General features: G+C 42.6%; 1 protein-coding gene across 36 annotated transcripts in view; it reads right to left on the bottom strand.

Annotated features, from left to right (window-relative positions):
- Positions 1–18918, bottom strand: part of LOC102286905 (olfactory receptor 2A12) — a 151219-nt gene that overhangs the window by 74608 nt on the left and 57693 nt on the right. Inside the window, exon 4 of one of the 36 annotated variants that reach the window (XM_070368303.1) lies at positions 13687–15659. The exons of the other annotated variants lie outside the window; for them this stretch is intronic. Within the exon in view, the coding sequence (XP_070224404.1) occupies positions 14720–15652 (933 nt within the window). The 5' untranslated portion in view covers positions 15653–15659 and the 3' untranslated portion in view covers positions 13687–14719. Of the gene's footprint in view, positions 1–13686; positions 15660–18918 lie in introns of those variants that run through there. 36 annotated transcript variants of the gene reach the window in all.

Genomic DNA, 18918 nt, shown 5'->3' with positions numbered 1-18918 from the left:
AAATCACAAACGCAAAGGAAGGATAGGAGTTGATGATGCTATCCAGGCTACATCAAGATACTAGTGGGATGATAGGAAAAAATGGGAAGACAAAAGGGTTTGATTAGGCCAGACAACAGCATGGTAGGATTAGAAGTTGAAGAGAACAAGAAGAGACTGGGTTGCGGAAAATTTAGAATTGAGAGTGAAAACTCTTGAAAGAGTTTATGAATAAGCCCATCTGAGAGTGTTGTCCCTAGGGAAGTTTCAGATTTTTGGTAAAGAGATAGAAGGCAAATTCAATGAAGAGATTTGGGGTGTGGTTTAATTTTAGGAAACAGGATTTCCGAGAGAAGTTACAGGGAGAAGAGATGAAGCTCAGTATGGGATGGAACATATGGGATGCATGGATGCTCAGTGGCTGAATATTTTGGTAGGCCAATATTTTGTATTGGCCATATTTTTGGCCAATACATTGGCCAAAGATGAAACAGACAAAACAGGCTTGGAAACCCAGCTCCTTTGTTTACCAATTTTGAGACTTTGGCTGTGGTTCCTAATCACAATGAGCATTTGTAATTCGAGCTTCAGATTTTCTCTTCAGTAAAATGGAGATAATGATACTTATTTTGAAAGGTTTAGAGAGATTGTAGCTTTCTAGGTCCAAAAAAAGAGATACCTCTTTAAGTCCAAAAGATTACACAAGGGAAACTTGATGTAAAGGAGTGTTAACCACAATAAAATAACATATAAGTAACTCAGCGTGGTACCCAAGGGCCGAGGGATAGTAGCCAAGGAAGAATAGACCTGGGAGGGATTCAGACCTCATTGGAGAAGGTATGGTTCAGGCACTGAATTGCAAAGGAGTTCACGGATTTCTTCTTGTTCTTCCCTGTAGCTCAGATGGTAAAGAATCTGCCTGCAATGTAGGAGACCTGGGTTCGATCCCTGGGTCTGGAAGATCTCCTGGAGACGGGAATGGCAATCCACTCCAGAATTCTTGCCTGGAGAATTCCATGGACAGAGGAGCCTGATGGGCTACAGTCCATGGGATCACAGATGGTCGGATACAACTGAGTGATTAACATTTACTTACTTCATGGATTTAGACAAGCCAGAGTTAGTCTGGAGTTGCTAGGCAACCTATAGGTCACCTTTCAGGGTGCAAGTAAGCTGAAACTATATATTTTTAAAGAAATATGTATTGGACATTTTTAGCTATTGGTTTGCTTGCATTCTCTGAATTCTGAAGCTATTTTAGTAGCTTTGGAAAGTTGAGTTCAGTTCAGTCACTCAGTCGTGTCCGATTCTTTGTGACCCCATGGACTGCAGCACGCCTGGCCTCCCTGTCCATCACCAACTCCCGGAGTTCACTCAAGCTCATGTTCATTGAGTCGGTGATGCCATCCAACCACCTCATGCTCTGCCATCCCCTTCTCCTCCTGCCTGCAAACTTTCCCAGCATCAGGGTCTTTTCAAATGAAAGTTGACTTTGGAAAGGTCACTCTTTTTAAACAATATCTTCTTTATTTTTTTTTAATTTTCTCTTTCAACTACCTACTTTTGTAAAACACAATGTGGGTTTATCACTAGGAAATGAGGAGACAACACAACTGCCCTCTTTGCCACATATATGTGAACTGAATAACATGTGCAGTGACCGACAGTCTTTGAAAGAAGTGATAACTGTTCACTAATCATTATGCATCTGCTATTTATGTAGTGATTTATGGCCTGAAAAGCTAGTAGTAAGCTGTATTTACTCAGTTATTTGGTGAACAGTGTTGTTGAAAAACTACTATTATTCAGTTTCACCTTGAGAGCTGAAGTCCATGCATGTTTGTAGTTGCTTAGTCGCTACGTTGTATCCAACTCTTGTGATCCCATGGCTTTAGCCAGGGAGGCTCCTCTGTCCATGGGATTTTCCAGACAAGAATACTGGAGTGGGTTGCCATTTCCATCTCTAGATCTTCTCAACCCTGGGATTGAACCTATGTATCCTGCATTGGCAGGCAGATTCTTTACCACTGAGCCACAAGGGAAGTCCTCTATGCATGTTAAAATCATGCAAAACAAGAACACCCTGGACTCCGTATTGGGAACTGCTGGTTCCTGCCTGTCTTTCAATGTATGGAATTGTATTTTAAACCAATATGAGGGATAATGCTTCCTACACCCTGGTTATACTTTATTTAAGGGCTGTAATGGCAGAGGAAGTGATGTAAATGAGTTCTTTGAAGTATATCTCTCAAATTAAGTGAATCAATTCCATTTTCTATGCAAAAAAAAGAAAAAGACAGAGGAGCAGGAAAGAAGGAAGGTACATAGTTTTCAAATCCTTTAAAGTACTTGCATCAGTAACTTACTATTGGCCTTACCAGTGTGAACTGCTGTCAGACTGTGTTCTCTTTTCCTAAAACTCTCAATACGTCCCATGTATAATCCAAAATCTCTGGTTAATTACTTATTAATTATTATGTGTGCTAAGTTGCTTCAGTTGTGTCTCTGACTCATTGCAACCTTATAGACTGTAACCTGCATACTATACATTAACCCATTCAATATGGTGTAGATTGTCAAATATAGATCAGGGTAAAACACTGTGATATTCAGAAAATGTGACCTGTTTGCTCAAATTTTTGTTCATTGAAATTAATTTACAAAAATAAAATTCACTCTTTTTGCACTAGAAAGTCATTTTCATAAAGCTATAAGAAAGGAAATGATGCAAAAAAAATATTTTTTTTTCTGCTTGAGAATATATAGTTCTCAGATATCTCTAGCTTCCTAAAAGTATGGTTTCTAAACTGGAATGGACAGAAGGAGAGTCAATAAGCTGCCTTCAACACAGAGGAAAGTCTAACGGCTAAGGGGGCCTGCCCGCCTCGTCCTACCTGTGTGGAGCTTCCAGCTAGCATTTGAGAACCTCTCAAATATGTACCACCAGGGTTCAGCAGACATTAAGAAAAACCACCTCATCCAGCAAAAGAATCCTTTTGCTGGGTATATTCTTGCCATATGGCAGGCAATGTTCTAAGGGTTTTGTATATATATTACCTCACTTAATGCTGACAGGAACCCTCTTTGGTAGATACTATTATTACTTCTATATGCAGATTACAAAGTATAGAAAAACAGCAAGTATGAAGCAGAGACAGGTGTCAAACCCAGCAGCATGGCCCCAGAGTCCACATTATCAACTTCCACGTGGCTCAGCATGAACAAAGGAGGCTGAAATACACAGGGAGGGGCTGAGAAAACAGAATGAAGAGAAGAAAACTTTTTAAAAACCAAAACTATAAATCATTTCCTGAAAGATACAATTAAATATATGATCTATAGAATAAGTAAATGATATGAAAGAAGAGCAATTAAAGAATAAAGAACTCTCAGGTGATAAAATAAAAAATGAAAATTAAAATAAATATTCAGTGACATGGTTAGAAAAAAAAAAATCAAAGAAATCTTTCTTCTAATTAGAGCTAAATCAAAAAAGGTTCAAATCTGAGTAATAGAAATTCCAGAGTTAGAACAAAGAAAATAAGAGGGAGGTTGTAAAATAAAATTTCCCATAATTGTAGAATCTGAATCCTTCCAAATTCCCTAATCCAGGAATGAAAACAGGCCCACACCAAAGCAAATCACCACAGAACTTCAGATGCTGGGAGAAGGAAGCTTCTAGAGAGGAGAATGAGAACTAGCATGGCACTGATTCTCAATGGCAGCACATGGGGCTGTGAGGCAAAAAAGCAGTGCCTGCAGTATTCTCAGGAATAATCCCACACCAGCCAAATTAAAGGCAACTGCAAGATGCAAGCAGACACAAGTCCATCTCCCATGGCCCCTTTCCTACCAGAAAGTGGTATACAGCAGAAGAAGGCACAAGCTAAGACAGGAAAACATGGGATCCAGGAAATAGTGGACCCAAACTAGAAGCTCTAAAGAGACGGGGGACAGGTGTATGACAGATCTAGATTAGAGTGGGGAAATTATAAGGCGGATAAGATGGCAAAACATCAAGAAGAAATAAGGATAAAGAAGGAAAACAAGGCACAGAGAAAGATATAAGGTAATAATTAACTCAGGAAAAAAACAAAAGCTGTACTACAAAGTAAACTATTTTATAGTATACCTACTGTAAAATGATTGGTATTTAAACAATCATAATGACATAAAACAAGACTGGGAGCTGACTGTGGCTCAGATCATGAACTCCTTATTGCCAAATTCAGACTTAAATTGAAGAAAGTGGGGGAAACCACTAGACCATTCAGATATGACATAAATCAAATCCCTTATGATTATACAGTGGAAGTAAGAAATACATTTAAGTGACTAGATCTGATAAACAGAGTGCCTGATGAACTATGTATGGAGGTTCGTGACATTGTACAGGAGACAGGGATCAAGACCATCCCCATGGAAAAGAAATGCAAAAAAGCAAAATGGCTGTCTGAGGAGGCCTTACAAATAGCTGTGAAAAGAAGAAAAGTGAAAAGCAAAGGAGAAAAGGAAAGATGTAAGCATGTGAATACAGAGTTCCAAAGAATAGCAAGGAGAGATAAGAAAGCCTTCCTCAGCAATCAATGCAAAGAAATAGAGGAAAATAACAGAATGGGAAAGACCAGAGATCTCTTCAAGAAAATTAGAGATACCAAGGGAACGTTTCATGCAAAGATGGGCTCGATAAAGGACAGAAATGGTATAGACCTAAGAGAAACAGAAAATATTAAGAAGAGGTGGCAAGAATACACAGAAGAACTGTACAAAAAAGAGCTTCATGACCCAGATAATCATGATGGTGTGATCATTCACCTAGAGCCAGACATCCTGGAATGTGAAGTCAAGTGGGCCTTAGAAAGCATCACTATGAACAAAGCTAGTGGAGGTGATGGAATTCCAGTTGAGGTATTTCAAATCCTGAAAGATGATGCTGTGAAAGTGCTACACTCAACATGCCAGCAAATTTGGAAAACTCAGCAGTGGCCACAGGACTGGAAAAGGTCAGGTTTCATTCCAATCCCAAAGAAAGGCAATGCAAAGAATGCTCAAACTACTGCACAATTGCACTCATCTCACATGCTAGTAAAGTAATGCTCAAAATTCTCCAAGCCAGGCTTCAGCAATACATGAACCATGAACTTCCAGATGTTCAAGCTAGTTTTAGAAAAGGCAGAGGAACCAGAGATCAAATTGCCAACATCTGCTGGATCATGGAAAAAGCAAGAGAGTTCCAGAAAAACATCTATTTCTGCTTTATTGACTATGCCAAAGCCCTTGACTGTGTGGATCACAATAAACTGTGGAAAATTCTGAGAGAGATGGGAATACCAGATCACCTGACCTGCCTCTTGAGAAACCTATATGCAGGTCAGGAAGCAACAGTTAGAACTGGACATGGAACAACAGACTGGTTCCAAATAGGAAAAGGAGTACGTCAAGGCTGTATATTGTCACCCTGCTTATTTAACTTCTATGCAGAGTACATCATGAGAAACGTTGGGCTGGAAGAACACAAGCTGGAATCAAGATTGCCAGGAAAAATATCAATAATCTCAGATATGCAGATTACACCACCTTATGGCAGAAAGTGAAGAGGAACTAAAAAGCCTCTTGATGGAAGTGAAAGAGGAGAGTAAAACAGTTGGCATAAAGCTCAACATTCAGAAAACTAAGATCATGGCATCTGGTCCCACCACTTCATGGCAGATAGATGGGGAAACAGTGGAAACAGTGTCAGACTTTATTTTTGGGGGCTCCAAAATCACTGCAGATGGTGACTGCAGCCATGAAATTAAAAGACACTTACTTCTTGGAAGGAAAGTTATGACCAACCTAGATAGCATATTCAAAAGCAGAGACATTATTTTGCCGACAAAGGTCTGTCTAATCAAGGCTATGGTTTTTCCAGTGGTCATGTATGGATGAGAGAGTTGGACTGTGAAGAAAGCTAAGCACTGAAGAATTGATGCTTTTGAACTGTGGTGCTGGAAAAGACTCTTGAGAGTCCCTTGGACTGCAAGGGGATCCAACCAGTCCATCCTAAAGGAGATCAGCCCTGGGTGTTCATTGGAGGGACTGATGCTGAAGCTGAAACTCCAATACTTTGGCCACCTCATGCAAAGAGTTGACTCATTGGAAAAGACCCTGATGCTGGGAGGGATTGGGGGCAGGAGAAGAAGGGGACAACAGAGGATGAGATGGCTGGATGGCATCACTGACTCGATGGACATGAGTTTGGGTAAACTCCAGGTGTTGGTGATGGACAGGGAGGCCTGGCGTGCTGCAGTTCATGGAGTTGTAAAGAGTCGGACACGACTGAGTGACTGAACTGAACTGAACTGAACTGATACCTCTATCACATCTGCAGATGCTTGCCTAGGTCTCTAGCATGGAACAATACATCCCCTGTATCCCCGCCACCCACACACACTCTGTTACACACCTAACCTTTATTCCCACATTAAGATTCAGTGGAAACAGTGACAGATTTTATCTTTGGGGTCTCCAAAATCACTGCAGATGGTGACTACAGCCATGAAATTAAAAGACACTTGCTCCTTAGAAGAAAAGCTATGACAAACCTAGACAGCATATTAAAAAGTAGAAACTACTTTGCCAACAAAGGTCCATATAGTCAAAGCTACGGTTTTCCAGTAGTCATGTATGGATGTGAGAGTTGGACTGAGTGCTAAAGAAGACTGAGTGCTGAAGAACTGATGTTATTTAACTGCGCGGTATTGGAGAAGACTCTTGAGAGTCCATTGGACTACAAGCAGATCAAGCCAGGCAATCCTAAAGGAATCAGTCCTGAATGTTCATTGGAAGGACTGATGCTGAAGCTGAAGCTCCAATCCTTTGACTACCTGATATGAAGAACTGACTCATTTGAAAAGACCCCGATACTGGAAAAGATTGAAGGCAGGAGGAGAAGTGGACAACAGAGGATGAGATGGTTGGATGGCATCACCGACTCAACGGATATGAGTTTGAGTAAGCTCCAGGAGTTGATGATGGACAGGGAAGTCTGGCATGCTGCAGTCCCTGAGGTCACCAAGAGTCAGACATGACTTAGCAATTGAGCAACAACAACAAGGATCCAGCTTAGTATCCATTCCACTAGGAGGCCTTTTCAGACCTATTCCACCATCTCCCACTCCCAAACCTTGATTAGGTGCTTTCTCTATTTCTCAGAACCCCTTGTGGTTATTGGAAAGTTATAACCCTGGTAATCCTAGAAGGTTCTGATAAAAGGTTTAGGCTCTAGCATCTCGGGAAAAAAATTTTCCCTCTCATATTAACTTTGTTCTCACTCATTGACCTGGAATATCTATTATAAAGTATGGATAAAGGTATGAGTATATAACCTCCTTTCAGAAATAGTAATAGCTAATGTTATTCACGGGGTTACAAAGAGTCGGACACGACTGAGTGACTGAACTGAACTGAACTGAATGTTTAGAGAAAACTTTCTATGTGCCAGGCATTGCTATATGAACTTATCCTCATAACAACTCATTGAGGTAAGTACTAGTACCTCCATTTTATAGATGGAAAAAAATAAACTAAATCATACAGAAAGTAAGTGATTCACTCCAAATTATAGGATTTCTGTGATGGACCTGGGATTTGAACCAAGGCATTTTGGCTTCAGAGCCAACTCTTAATCATTACATTCTCCTGCTACATGGAAACAGGCTCTAATTGGGAGAGGTAAAGAATGCAAACTGCGCCTGTCTGCTCCTCCATTTGAGTCCCTTGAAGTTTGGCATGAGATACTACACAATCATGGCCTATAATTTATGACCACCAGATAAGACAGAATCAGACTCCTCCTAGGACAAAGAGCTAAGCTGGCAGCCATAGACTCTCTCTCCTGATAAAGCTTCCTCCATCTTCCCCATCACTTGGATGTGGGAGCCATGGGGTTGCACTGGAAGCAGAGGGAATCCATAGAAAGAGACTTGGGAAATACCATCCTGCATGCCATCCTCAGTCACTTCAGTTGTGCCCAACTTTTTGTGAACTATGGACTATATAAGCCACCAGGCTCCTCTGTCTATGGGATTCTCCAGGCAAGAATATTGGAGGAGGATATGCCCTCCTCTAGGGGATCTTCCCGGCCCCAGAATTGAACCCATATCTCCCGTGTCTCCTGCACTGCAGTCAGCTTCTTTACCCACTGAGCCACCTGGGAAGTCAATTACTGGATTAGAGCTTAGTAAATCCTTGTAAAAGCCTCCCTCCGACTCTTTGCGACCCCATGGACTGTAGCCTACCAGGCTCCTCTGTCCATGGGATTTTCCAGGCAATAGTACTAGAGTGAATTGCCATTTCCTTCTCCAGGGGTTCTTCCCAACCCAGGGATCAAACCCTAGTCTCTGGCATTGTAGACAGACGCTTTACCATCTGAGCCACCAGGGAAGTCCAGTTACCGGATTAGAGCTTAGTAAATCCTTGTAAAAGCCTCCCTCTTAGTCAACCTTGATTTCCGTAGGAATGGGGACATTATTTAATGGAAAAAAAAAAAGTCTCCTAAGATTTCGTTAGCCCAGCAGTCTCTGTCACAACTTGCAACAGCCAAGGTCTTTAGAGAACAGGGGAGTGGGTCCTAATCATTGTGGTCGCTGATATCATTGTTAAAGGCTTCTCCCAGCACAACCATCATTGTCCTTTCATGACATCTCTTAGCTGGACTTGGAGATCTGGAGCTTAGGAAATTCATCTTCTGTTTCTAACTCCTAGAACATGGGTTGGCAGAGAGGACCTTCCCATATATATTTCCTAAATGAACAAATGGAAAAAGGTGGAGGTCTAGAAAGAAAAAAGGGGAAGGGACAGAAGTGTGAGGTGAGGAGGAAAGAAGAGTGGGGAACAAGGGAGGGGCTAGAGGGATGTTGGGCACAGCACAGAGAGGACCCAGTGGCTGGGTGACCTGGCCACCGCTGACCTCCAGCCCCCACAGATGTCTGGATCCCACCCATAGCCCCAAGCCCAGTGACCATCTCACCCTCTGGAATCCACAGAAACAGGTCACGGAGAGAGAGAGCCACTTGTTCTTAACGGAAAGAGACTGAACAGGAAGTACTCAGGGCAACTGATTCCAATGAGGCAGGATTCCAGGCAACCCAGTCTCCAGAAAAACACTAGGCTTCTGAGAGGTGGAAGGATGAACTCCTTGCCTTTTCTCCATTGTTCAGCTCCTTGCACTTGACCTGACGGGCCCTGGCTCCTAAAGGCCTTGCCTGTCAGGTTCTCAGGTGTAGATGGAGGGAGCCTCAGCCAATTCAAGCTCCTCTCAATGGACCAAGCTACTGAGGCTTTATGGTCCTGCTTCCTTACCAGACTTTCCTGGGATAGCAAAGGGAGGACCATCCCCCTCCCTCCTGCCACTACCATCCCTGTGCCCCGTGAAGATGCCAGTTGGAATTCCCTGAATGTTGTCAACAAGAACCCTACAAGGAAGAGGTCCCTGTGGACAGAGCAGGAGAAAACCTCCCTATTGGGAAGGCATAGTGACCTGTCAATTTCCTTTTCCAGCCTTCTGAGGGATATGACCAGCCTAGGGGAGAGGATATTATACCTGGTCTTCTCATAGAGATGTTAAGAACCGAAGGCCTCGTGTTGATTCTCCTCTTACCTCCAAAACCCCTGTGTCCAAACTTGTCAATTAGAACATGTTTGGGTCACACCCTTATTTTTTCTGAACAACCTTGAGCAAATCAAAATCTCCCTCTATTCCTGACCAGAATAACAACTCTACTGAACTCTAACAGAAATTCTTCCTGCTGTCCCAGAGCTGGTTCTGATTACCAGTGGGGTTGGGCCAGCCATTGGTAGGAGGAGGAAGGCTGGACTCTGGATGCTGAATTTTGAGTCAGGTGGGCCTGCAGACCTCAAGGAGAAGAGGGTGGGCTGGCAAGAGAGGAGAAGCTAGGGCTGTGGCAATCCTAACAACCGGGGACTCTCTGTGGAGGTTGAGAATGCCTCTGGAAGAGACTCTTGTGGGAATTAGCTCTCATTTGCTAAAACAGGTACCTTAGAAGGTTTCTGGGTTTATGTCTGGGGAGGGAGCTGAGGGAAATGGCAGGAGGTGATGATGGTACTAATGATCAAGAGCACATTAGTGGTCCTTCGGGACAGCCTCACACACAAAGCACTTTCATGCATATTTTCTCGCCAGGTCCTCCTGGCACACCTGGGAGGGAGTGTTGTGATCCTTGTTTTACAGATAATGACAATGATGGCAACCCACTGAGTGCTCGTGATGGGCCAAGTCTTGAGGGAATCAGTGATGCTCATTTTAGTCACTTCACTGCTAAGTCATTAAGGGCCTTCAAGGTCAGCATGTCCATTTCCTTACTCTCTTTTACAGCCATGAAAATTAAAGCTCAGAGAAGCAAAGTCACTGCCCTGCATGAGTTAGTGTAGGTGATTCAGACTTAGAAATCCTGCCTCCTAGCCATGTCCCCATTCCATTGACTTCACACTTCTTCTGCTTCATTCTCTATGAATTGGCAGAAAAAGCTGTCTACCTGTCCAGTGATAATTAGTTAATTGCAGCCATCTCATCATGCATGCCCTCAACATTTTTATCCCTGGGAATTTGTATCCCCCAGTGCTGTAAATCTTGTTTGAGCCAATGAAATACACAAAGCTCAGATAAGGTAATAGGATAGTAATAATAATGATAAGAACAGCAACAACAAAACAATAACAATAGTGATGTTAATTATTATGTGCGCATGCATGCTAAGTCACCTCTGTGGGGTCCAACTCTTTGTGATGCTGCAAGCTATGGCCTGCCAGGCTCCTCTGTCCATGGGATTTTCCAAGCAAGAATACTGGAGCTGGCTGCCATTTCCTTCTCTGGTTATTATAATAATAGTAAAATGTTATAGGTATTGTTTCATATGTGCTTTACTTATAATAACCCATGCAATATTCAAAGGTCTCAAGAAGACATCTCATCTTGAAATTCAGTGGAAACATTGTTTTGACCACCAGTGGAAACACTCAGTACTGGGACACTAACATCTTCAAGCTAGCAGAGCTCAGAGTTCCTGAAATAGGAAACACATATTCTGTGAGTGAGTTACTGGGTATAAGAGTCACAGAATCCACTCCCATTTCACGGCTTGATTCCCATGTCCATGCATTCTGGCACTGAGGAAACAATGCCATATAGTCTCTGACTCAAAACTTAAACTTAGCATCATGTTTAAAGAAATATGTAAGATAGGGTCCTATTCTTTCACATTGTTGTTCCCTACCAACAGCGATAACTGAATCTTAATAAGTCATTTCATCTTTCAACTTGTCCAGCTTATTCCAAGTGTTGGAGGCTAGTTAAGGTCACTGATTCTATAATTATGAACCCACAGAAGTGAAATGAGTTTCTTGATCAGATGCAATGCTGTCGGGATTCTCTGATGGTGGATTAGGCACACTGTGAATTCATAGATAATGATGCTAGCAAAAGCTTTGTGGGCAAAGGAAGCAAATTCATATCTAGAATCTGTATATGTTCCCATGAAGACAAATCACTGTCCCCTCCCTGATGGAAGAGATCCAATATAATCAAACCGCCACCGGTGACAGCTGTTCTCCTGAGGCATGGTGTCATAGACTTGATCTCTGCTATTTGTGACTTAAGCACTCATCAGTAGTGGCAAACAGGTCAGCAGTGGAAAAAGGAAACCCTGGTCCTAAGCCTCCATCCTCGCTTAATGGACGTTTTGCTCATACGCCCACTGAATGAGGGTCTCAGGAAAAAGCCTGACTGACATTCACAGAGCGTGTCATTTTTCCACCTGATTTGTCTCCTCTGAAGCTGATAGCCTTTCATGAACATTCACTTGGGACATACAGATTGTGTCCACTCTAAGGAAGTCCATCCACATATCTCTCCTTTCCCCAAACTTTCTTGCCATCAATCTTTGTATCTTGTGGCATGGTTACTTAGTAGCTTTTGCTCATTTTTGCATTTTCCTATGGAAATCAATCTGTGAAAACTTTCTATCTTTAAAAGTTTTAATTTTGGTAATCTATGTCTCCCTTGGAAAATATCTATTCCATCTAAGTTTGCAATTTTATTTGCATAGGGATCAGCAAACAGAGAAAGCAGAGTTGGGGAACTTAAGTTTCTTGCATAGGAATACACAGCTGATAAGTGGTAGTTTACCAATCTGCCCAAACAGCAACTTTGAGATCATTAGTGCAGAAATGGATCAAAAGGGAAAAGAATTGGAGAGGCTGACATTTCAGTCTAGTAGCAAAATATTTCCCCCAAATAGATGAACTGAGTCCCACCAGACAGGTGCTATGATCCACTCTGCCATTTCCTTTGTTCAAGGAAACAGGAAAAAGTAAAAATAAAACAAAAAACAACAATCCTCATAGCGACCAAATTAACATAGAATTAATTAACAACATTTTTTTAACTCCACCCCTTAGTACTTGTACACTTCCTAAGAACTGCTGGTTTGTGGACTGCAAATTCCATGAGGACAGGTGTTGTGACTCTCTGTCACCAGCACCAGGAATCAGTGATGACAGTCGACAATTAATGGCTCCCGTCAGTGAACTACAGGGAATCAGAGATACTGGTAAAGCTGGATTAAAACTCTGATAGCTTCCTTGATTGCTCCCTTTTTTACCTCCACACCCAAGTCATCACATGCTCTTGCTTCTTTCCCTGTCACTTCAGCACTTCCCCACTCACTGCCACCATCAAGTCTAGTATCTCAGAAATTATGCCTAGGTCTATCCCCACTAAATGTTCCTCTTTAATCCAACCCCCTCATCCATGGTCCCAAGCCATTCTTCTGAAAATACTGAGGCACCCTCTCTCCTCTACTCTGGTCCATATCCCAGGTTCTTAAAAATATAGATTGTCTATCTTTAAGATAAAATCTATTATCATCTTGAATTACAAACTCTATTACTATCTACCCAAGTAGAGAGACAAACAAAAGCTCATCACTTCACCCACAAGATTCTCACTACTACCCTGATTCCTGACTCTAGCTGTAGCAGAGCCACCAGGTAGACTCCACACCTTCTGGAAGGAACTCCAAGAGACAATAAGACCTCTTCCATAGTATCCAGGCAACCCCCTTCCCCAAAGCCAGAAACAGAAAGTTCTCAAAAGTTTTAAGTCCCTCCCACCAGCCACATAGCTCCCTACCCTCTCTCCGAATGGAGGGAATGCTCCAACAGCCCACGGGACCCTTCACTTTCTGCCTGAAACCTCCTGGAAAAGTTGCCTGGAACTTTACCACACCACTGGTGCTGTGGTACACACCTACCTAAACCCCTGCTTAGCTCAGCGCTTACATTTTCCATCCGCAAGACATCTGAGCTTTCAACGAGGCCAGAAAGAAAGCTGGATTCCCATGCTAACTCTGAGGCTTGTGCCAGGGTTCTTATAGAGTCTCATATGTCATTTAGGTCCCTAGAAAGAATCAGAGGCATTGCTTACAATGTACTGTACCTGTAACAACTTTAATTCTTCTATGGCTTTGTAATTCACCCTATGGTTCACAGAAAATACACTAGTTTATAGCATTTGATTTCATGCATTTCACCTACTGTGACACAGAATTTTGGAGACACAGAGGTCTTAGGGACCTTTCAATTTGAGGTGCTCATTCTATAGATGAATAAAGTGAGATCCAGAGAAAGGAAGTAAATGGCCCAAAGTAAATGGCCCAACCATTTAGCAAGGTTGGGACTAGAACGCAGGTCAATTAATGTCAAGCTTGGTTCCTTCCATAAGATGATGTATAGTACAAGGTATCAGCCCCATAAACCATATTGCTTCCATGCATCAGGCCAGGTCCATGGGTTACATTGGCTCCACATACCATTGGCTTAATTTTCCAAGTTGGTCACACATATTTATTATTTTCCTGTACCACTATGATTGCCTACTACTTGACGTTCTGCTATGTCCATATACCACATCACTTTCGGGTACCATGCTTCACGGTAGTTACATGCATACTATTGGTCCCAGTGCCTCTGTTGTAGATTACATTATCACCCACAGTATTTGCTCCTCTCTGTAGAGGGAATACACATCCATCCCCATGCCACATGACTTGCATTACTTTTCTGTGGGAAGAAAATACTTCCTGCCCTTTTTTCAGAAGGCCTACACATAGGACTTGCTTTGGCCAATAGGATGTCAGCACAGAGATGTGTGTTCAGTTCAGTTGCTCAGTCGCGTCCAACTCTTTGCGACCACATGGACTGCAGCACACCAGGCCTCCCTGTCCATCACCAACTCCCGGAGTTCACTCAAACTCATGTCCATTGACATGTGTGTTACTTCTGAGCAGAAGCTTTAAGTGTCTTCATGTATTTCAGCCATTGTTCCCTTCTCTTTCTCATAAGTCTGACCTTTTCCAGATAGGGCCTCCTCCTTCAGGCCGGATCCAAGAATCCAATGGCAGAAGGCCACAGACTACTTACAGCTGATTGGAACATGACAAATAAATGGACTTTTACTGTGTGACCCCATGAGATTATGGAGTTGTTTCTAACTGCACCACAATGTAGAAAGATGATCAAGACAGCCATCCATGGTTTCATGTTCCACATTTGTTCCACTGACCAAGTACTGTGTTGGTTCTATTGTATAATGTTGGCTTCATATGTTATAGATGCTGTCCCTTTCCTCATCAATGAACACTTTACCTCAGACTCCTCCTGTCTCTCAGTTCAGCAGGCCAGTCTACCTCCCCATCACTTTGAGAAAAGCCCTCTTCATGTCCTTATTCCTCAGACTGTAGACCACAGGATTAAGCAGAGCAGTGAAGACATTATAAAAGAGTGACACCTGCTTGTCTTGCTCAGGGGAATAGCTTGAATTGGGCCTCATGTAGAGGTAGGTGGCTGGAGCATAGAAGAATGTGATCACAGTCAGGTGGGAGGCACAGGTGGAGAAAGCCTTGCAGCGGGCCTGCATGGACTTCAACTTGAGAATGGCCTGGGCAATACGGATGTAGGAGGCCACAATGATCAAGAGTGGGGCAACAACCATGAAGACACTGATGACCAGGTCCACCATTTCAATGACGTGGGTATCCATGCAAGCCAAATTTCGTACTGAGGGGCCTTCACAGAAGTAGTGGTTGACCATATTGGGCCCACAGTATGGCAGCCTCATGGTGAAAAAAGTGTGGATCAGAGAGAAGAAGAAACCACAGGCCCAGGTCCCAGCTGACAGTCGTGTGCACAGGCCCCAGCTGAGGATGACAGTATAACGCAGTGGATAGCAGATGGCCACGTACCGGTCAAAGGCCATGACGACAAATAAAATGCACTCAGTCAGGCCCACGGCACCAAAGACATACATTTGTAGCCAACAAGCAGCAAAGGAGATGGTCTGGGATTGAGAAAGAAGATGCACCAGCATCTGGGGCACAGTGGTGGTGACACAGCCCATATCCAGCAGGGAGAGGATACAGAGGAAGAAGTACATGGGAGTGTGGAGATGCGTGTCCAGGCATATCAGGGTGATGATGAGCCCATTGCCAAGGACTGAGCTCAGGAAAAGAAGAAGGAAGGCACTGAAGAGGGTCCTGTTGGTCATGGGGTCACTGGAGAAGCCAAGCAGGATAAATTCAGAAACCCAGCTTTGGTTCTGCCCTGGAGGCATCCACATGGTGGGCCTATAGGAGAATGATATGCATTTAAATATCACCTAAGATATGATAGTTTAGTAAGATCTGGAGGGAGGCAGTTATAATATTAATTCTGAGCCCACTACCTACCTACTACCTTTTACAGTTACTTCACTTTCTGAGCCTCAGCCTCTTCTTCTGTAAAATGTGGCTAATAATACTCATCTCTCAGGGTGTTTAGGAGGAGTTGGGGAGTTGTATGTGAATCATCTCCTACAATGCCTTAAAACATTAAATAGTAGTAAATGCTCATTTGCAATCTCCCCAGGCTTATTCCCAACCCCTCAGAGCAAAGATTAGTTGCTCAAATGTCTAGTAACAATCAACTTACACAGCATCTGCTCCAGCCCCCAAAACCTGCAGATATGAGCTTCCTGTCTACCTTAGAGATCATTTGTCTGGATGTGCGACAAGCCTCTCCTCACCCTGTAAATTTGTCTCTTTGACAGCTGACGATAAGAGGCATTACCAATAGAGGGCGGGGCTTCCTTGTTGGCTCAGGAGGTAAACTATCTGCCTGCAATGCAGGAGACCTGGGTTAGATCCCTAGGTCAGGAAGAGCCCCTGGAGAAAGGAATGGCAACCCACTTCGGTATTCTTGCCTGGAGAATTCCATGGACAGAGAATCCTAGCAACGTGATGATGGTAGGAGGGAGGCTCTGAGGTTGAAGCTTCAATTCTCCTTCCTCAGTTGCTCAACTAGAGAGCCACTGGGTTGGTAGCGTCCAACCACAGTCACATACTCAGGCCACACACACTCTCCCTACCAGTGGTCACTTCTAGGAGAGCTCTGGCCTGTGGCTCCATCCCCACTCCCAGTAGCAGACTGTATCCTGTGGCAGTCACACCCTTTTTGAAAAAGTCTGAGCTCAGTCTTCCTTTTTCTGATCAGGGAAGATAGATAGTGGTGTCAAGAGCAGGGGGAAGGAGGGAAGTAACTCTTAAATCCTTAGTCTCTGTGTACTCTTCTTTAGCAGTAAGGCAGAAGCTGCTTTTTCTTTTTTTAATTGCTACTTATGGATCTCTTCAAGTTCTTTTTTAAGGCTTTTAGCAGTTATGGACCTTTAACTAGCTAACAATTCTGTATAGTAAATTTTCCCTGTTCACATCACTGGCATGTTCTGTCTCTTCTCAGGATTGAACTGATGCAGATGCTAAATCTATGGGGAATGAATTTGATAAAGAACAGACTGTTATGTAATTACAAGCTATCTATCCATAAAGTAATTATTAATTACAAAAGTAAAAAGTGGTAGCTATCAGTGGAGAAACTGAACAACATCTTAACTGAGTGATTACAATTAATGACACCGATAAGGAGCAGATAGACACCTGGTGTTTCCATATGTGAAAACCAACAATGACTTATATATTGTTTCAGAACAAAGAAACAAAACCTGAATCTAACCATGAGAAAACATCAAAGAAACCTAAGTTGAGAAATATTCTACAAAATAACTAGCTTCTGAAAGTGAGAGTCGCTCAGTTGTGTCAACTCTTTGCAACCCCATGGACTTCTCCAGGAATTCAGTCCTGGAATTCTCCGGGCCAGAATACTGGAGTGGGTAGCCGTTCCCTTCTCTAGGGGGTCTTCCCAACCTAGGGATTGAACCCAGGTCTCCCACATTGCAGACAGATTATTAACCAGCTGAGCCACCCTAGTCTTCAAAAAATATCTATCATGAAAGACAAAGAAAGTTCTAATCTGTAATAGAGGCAAGGAGACTAAAAAATGTATAACAACTATTGCAAAATGTAAAACCGGAAGAGTGGAATACTACAAATAACATTAATTTGACAACTGGTAAGCCTGGAATTTTAATTAGATTAGTTTAGATAAGTATCAGTGTTAAAATGCCTGAGTTTGACAACTACTATGTGAGAGAATATCCTTATTCTCTTACATTTTAGAAACTATTCTCTGAAGTATTAAAGGGTAAAGGAACATGATGTTTACAAATTATTCTCAACTAGTTCTGAAAATTTACAGTAACAGCAAGCTAAAAATTTAACACATCTTGTCATGGGACATACAGGTTTCTTTGTAGTATTCTTTCAGGTTTTCCGAGGGTTTTTATTCTAATCCCAAAGTTTTCATTCAAATCCCAAAGAAAGTCAATTCCAAAGAATGTTCAAACTACTGCACAATTGCACTCATCTCATACACTAGTAAACTAATGCTTAAAATTCTCCAAGCCAGGCTTCAACCGCACATAAACTGAGAACCTCCAGAGGTTGAAGCTGCATTTAGAAAAGGCAGAGGAACCAGAGTTGAAATTGCAAACATCCATTGGATCATCAAAAAAACAAGAGCTCCAGAGAAAAAATCTTCTTTATTGACTACACCAAAGCCTTTGACTGTGTGGCTCACAAAAAACTGTGGAAAATTTTCCAAGAGATGGAAATACCAGACCACCTTACCTGCCTCCTGAGAAATCTGTATGCAGGTCAAGAAGGAACAGTTAGAATAAGACATGGAACAACAGACTGGTTCCAAACTGGGAAAGGAGTACGTCAAGGCTGTATATATTGTCACCCTGCTTATTTAACTTCTCTGCAGAGTACATCATGCGAAATGCCAGGCTGGATGAAGCACAAGCTGGAAAGAGGAGCGTGAAAAAGCCGGTTTAAAACTCAGCATTCAAAAAACTAACATTATGCCACCTAGCCCCATCACTTCATGACAAATAGATGGGGATAAAATAGAAACAGTGAAAGATTTTATTTTCTTGGGCTCAAAAATCACTGTAGATGGTGACTGCAGCCATGAAATTAAAAGATGTTTGCTCCTTGGAAGAAAAGCTATGACCAACCTAGACAGCATATTAAAAAGCAGAGACATTAATTACTTTGCCAACAAAGGTCCATCTAGTCAAAGCTATGGTTTTTCCAGTAGTTATGTATGGATGTGAGAGTTGGACTACAAAGAAGGATAAGGCTGAAGAATTGATGCTTTTGAACTGTGGTGTTGGAGAAGACTCTTGAGAGTCACTTTGACTGCAAAGAGATCAAACCAGTCCATTCTAAAGGAGATCAGTCCTGAGTGTTCATTGGAAGGACTGATGTTGAAGCTGAAACTCCAATACTTTGGCCACGTTATGCAAAGAGGTGGAAAAGACCTTGATGCTGGGATAGATGGAAGGCAGGAGGAGAAGGGGACAACGGAGAATGAGTTGGTTGAATGGCATCACTGACTCGATGGACATGAGTGAGCAACCTCTGGGAGTTGGTGATGGACATGGAAGCC

The sequence above is a fragment of the Bos mutus genome, chromosome 3 (genome assembly GCF_027580195.1).
Source record: "Bos mutus isolate GX-2022 chromosome 3, NWIPB_WYAK_1.1, whole genome shotgun sequence".
NCBI classification, from domain to species: domain Eukaryota; kingdom Metazoa; phylum Chordata; class Mammalia; order Artiodactyla; family Bovidae; genus Bos; species Bos mutus.
Note: the sequence above shows the minus strand (reverse complement) of the source record. Positions and strands in the feature narration are given on the sequence as shown.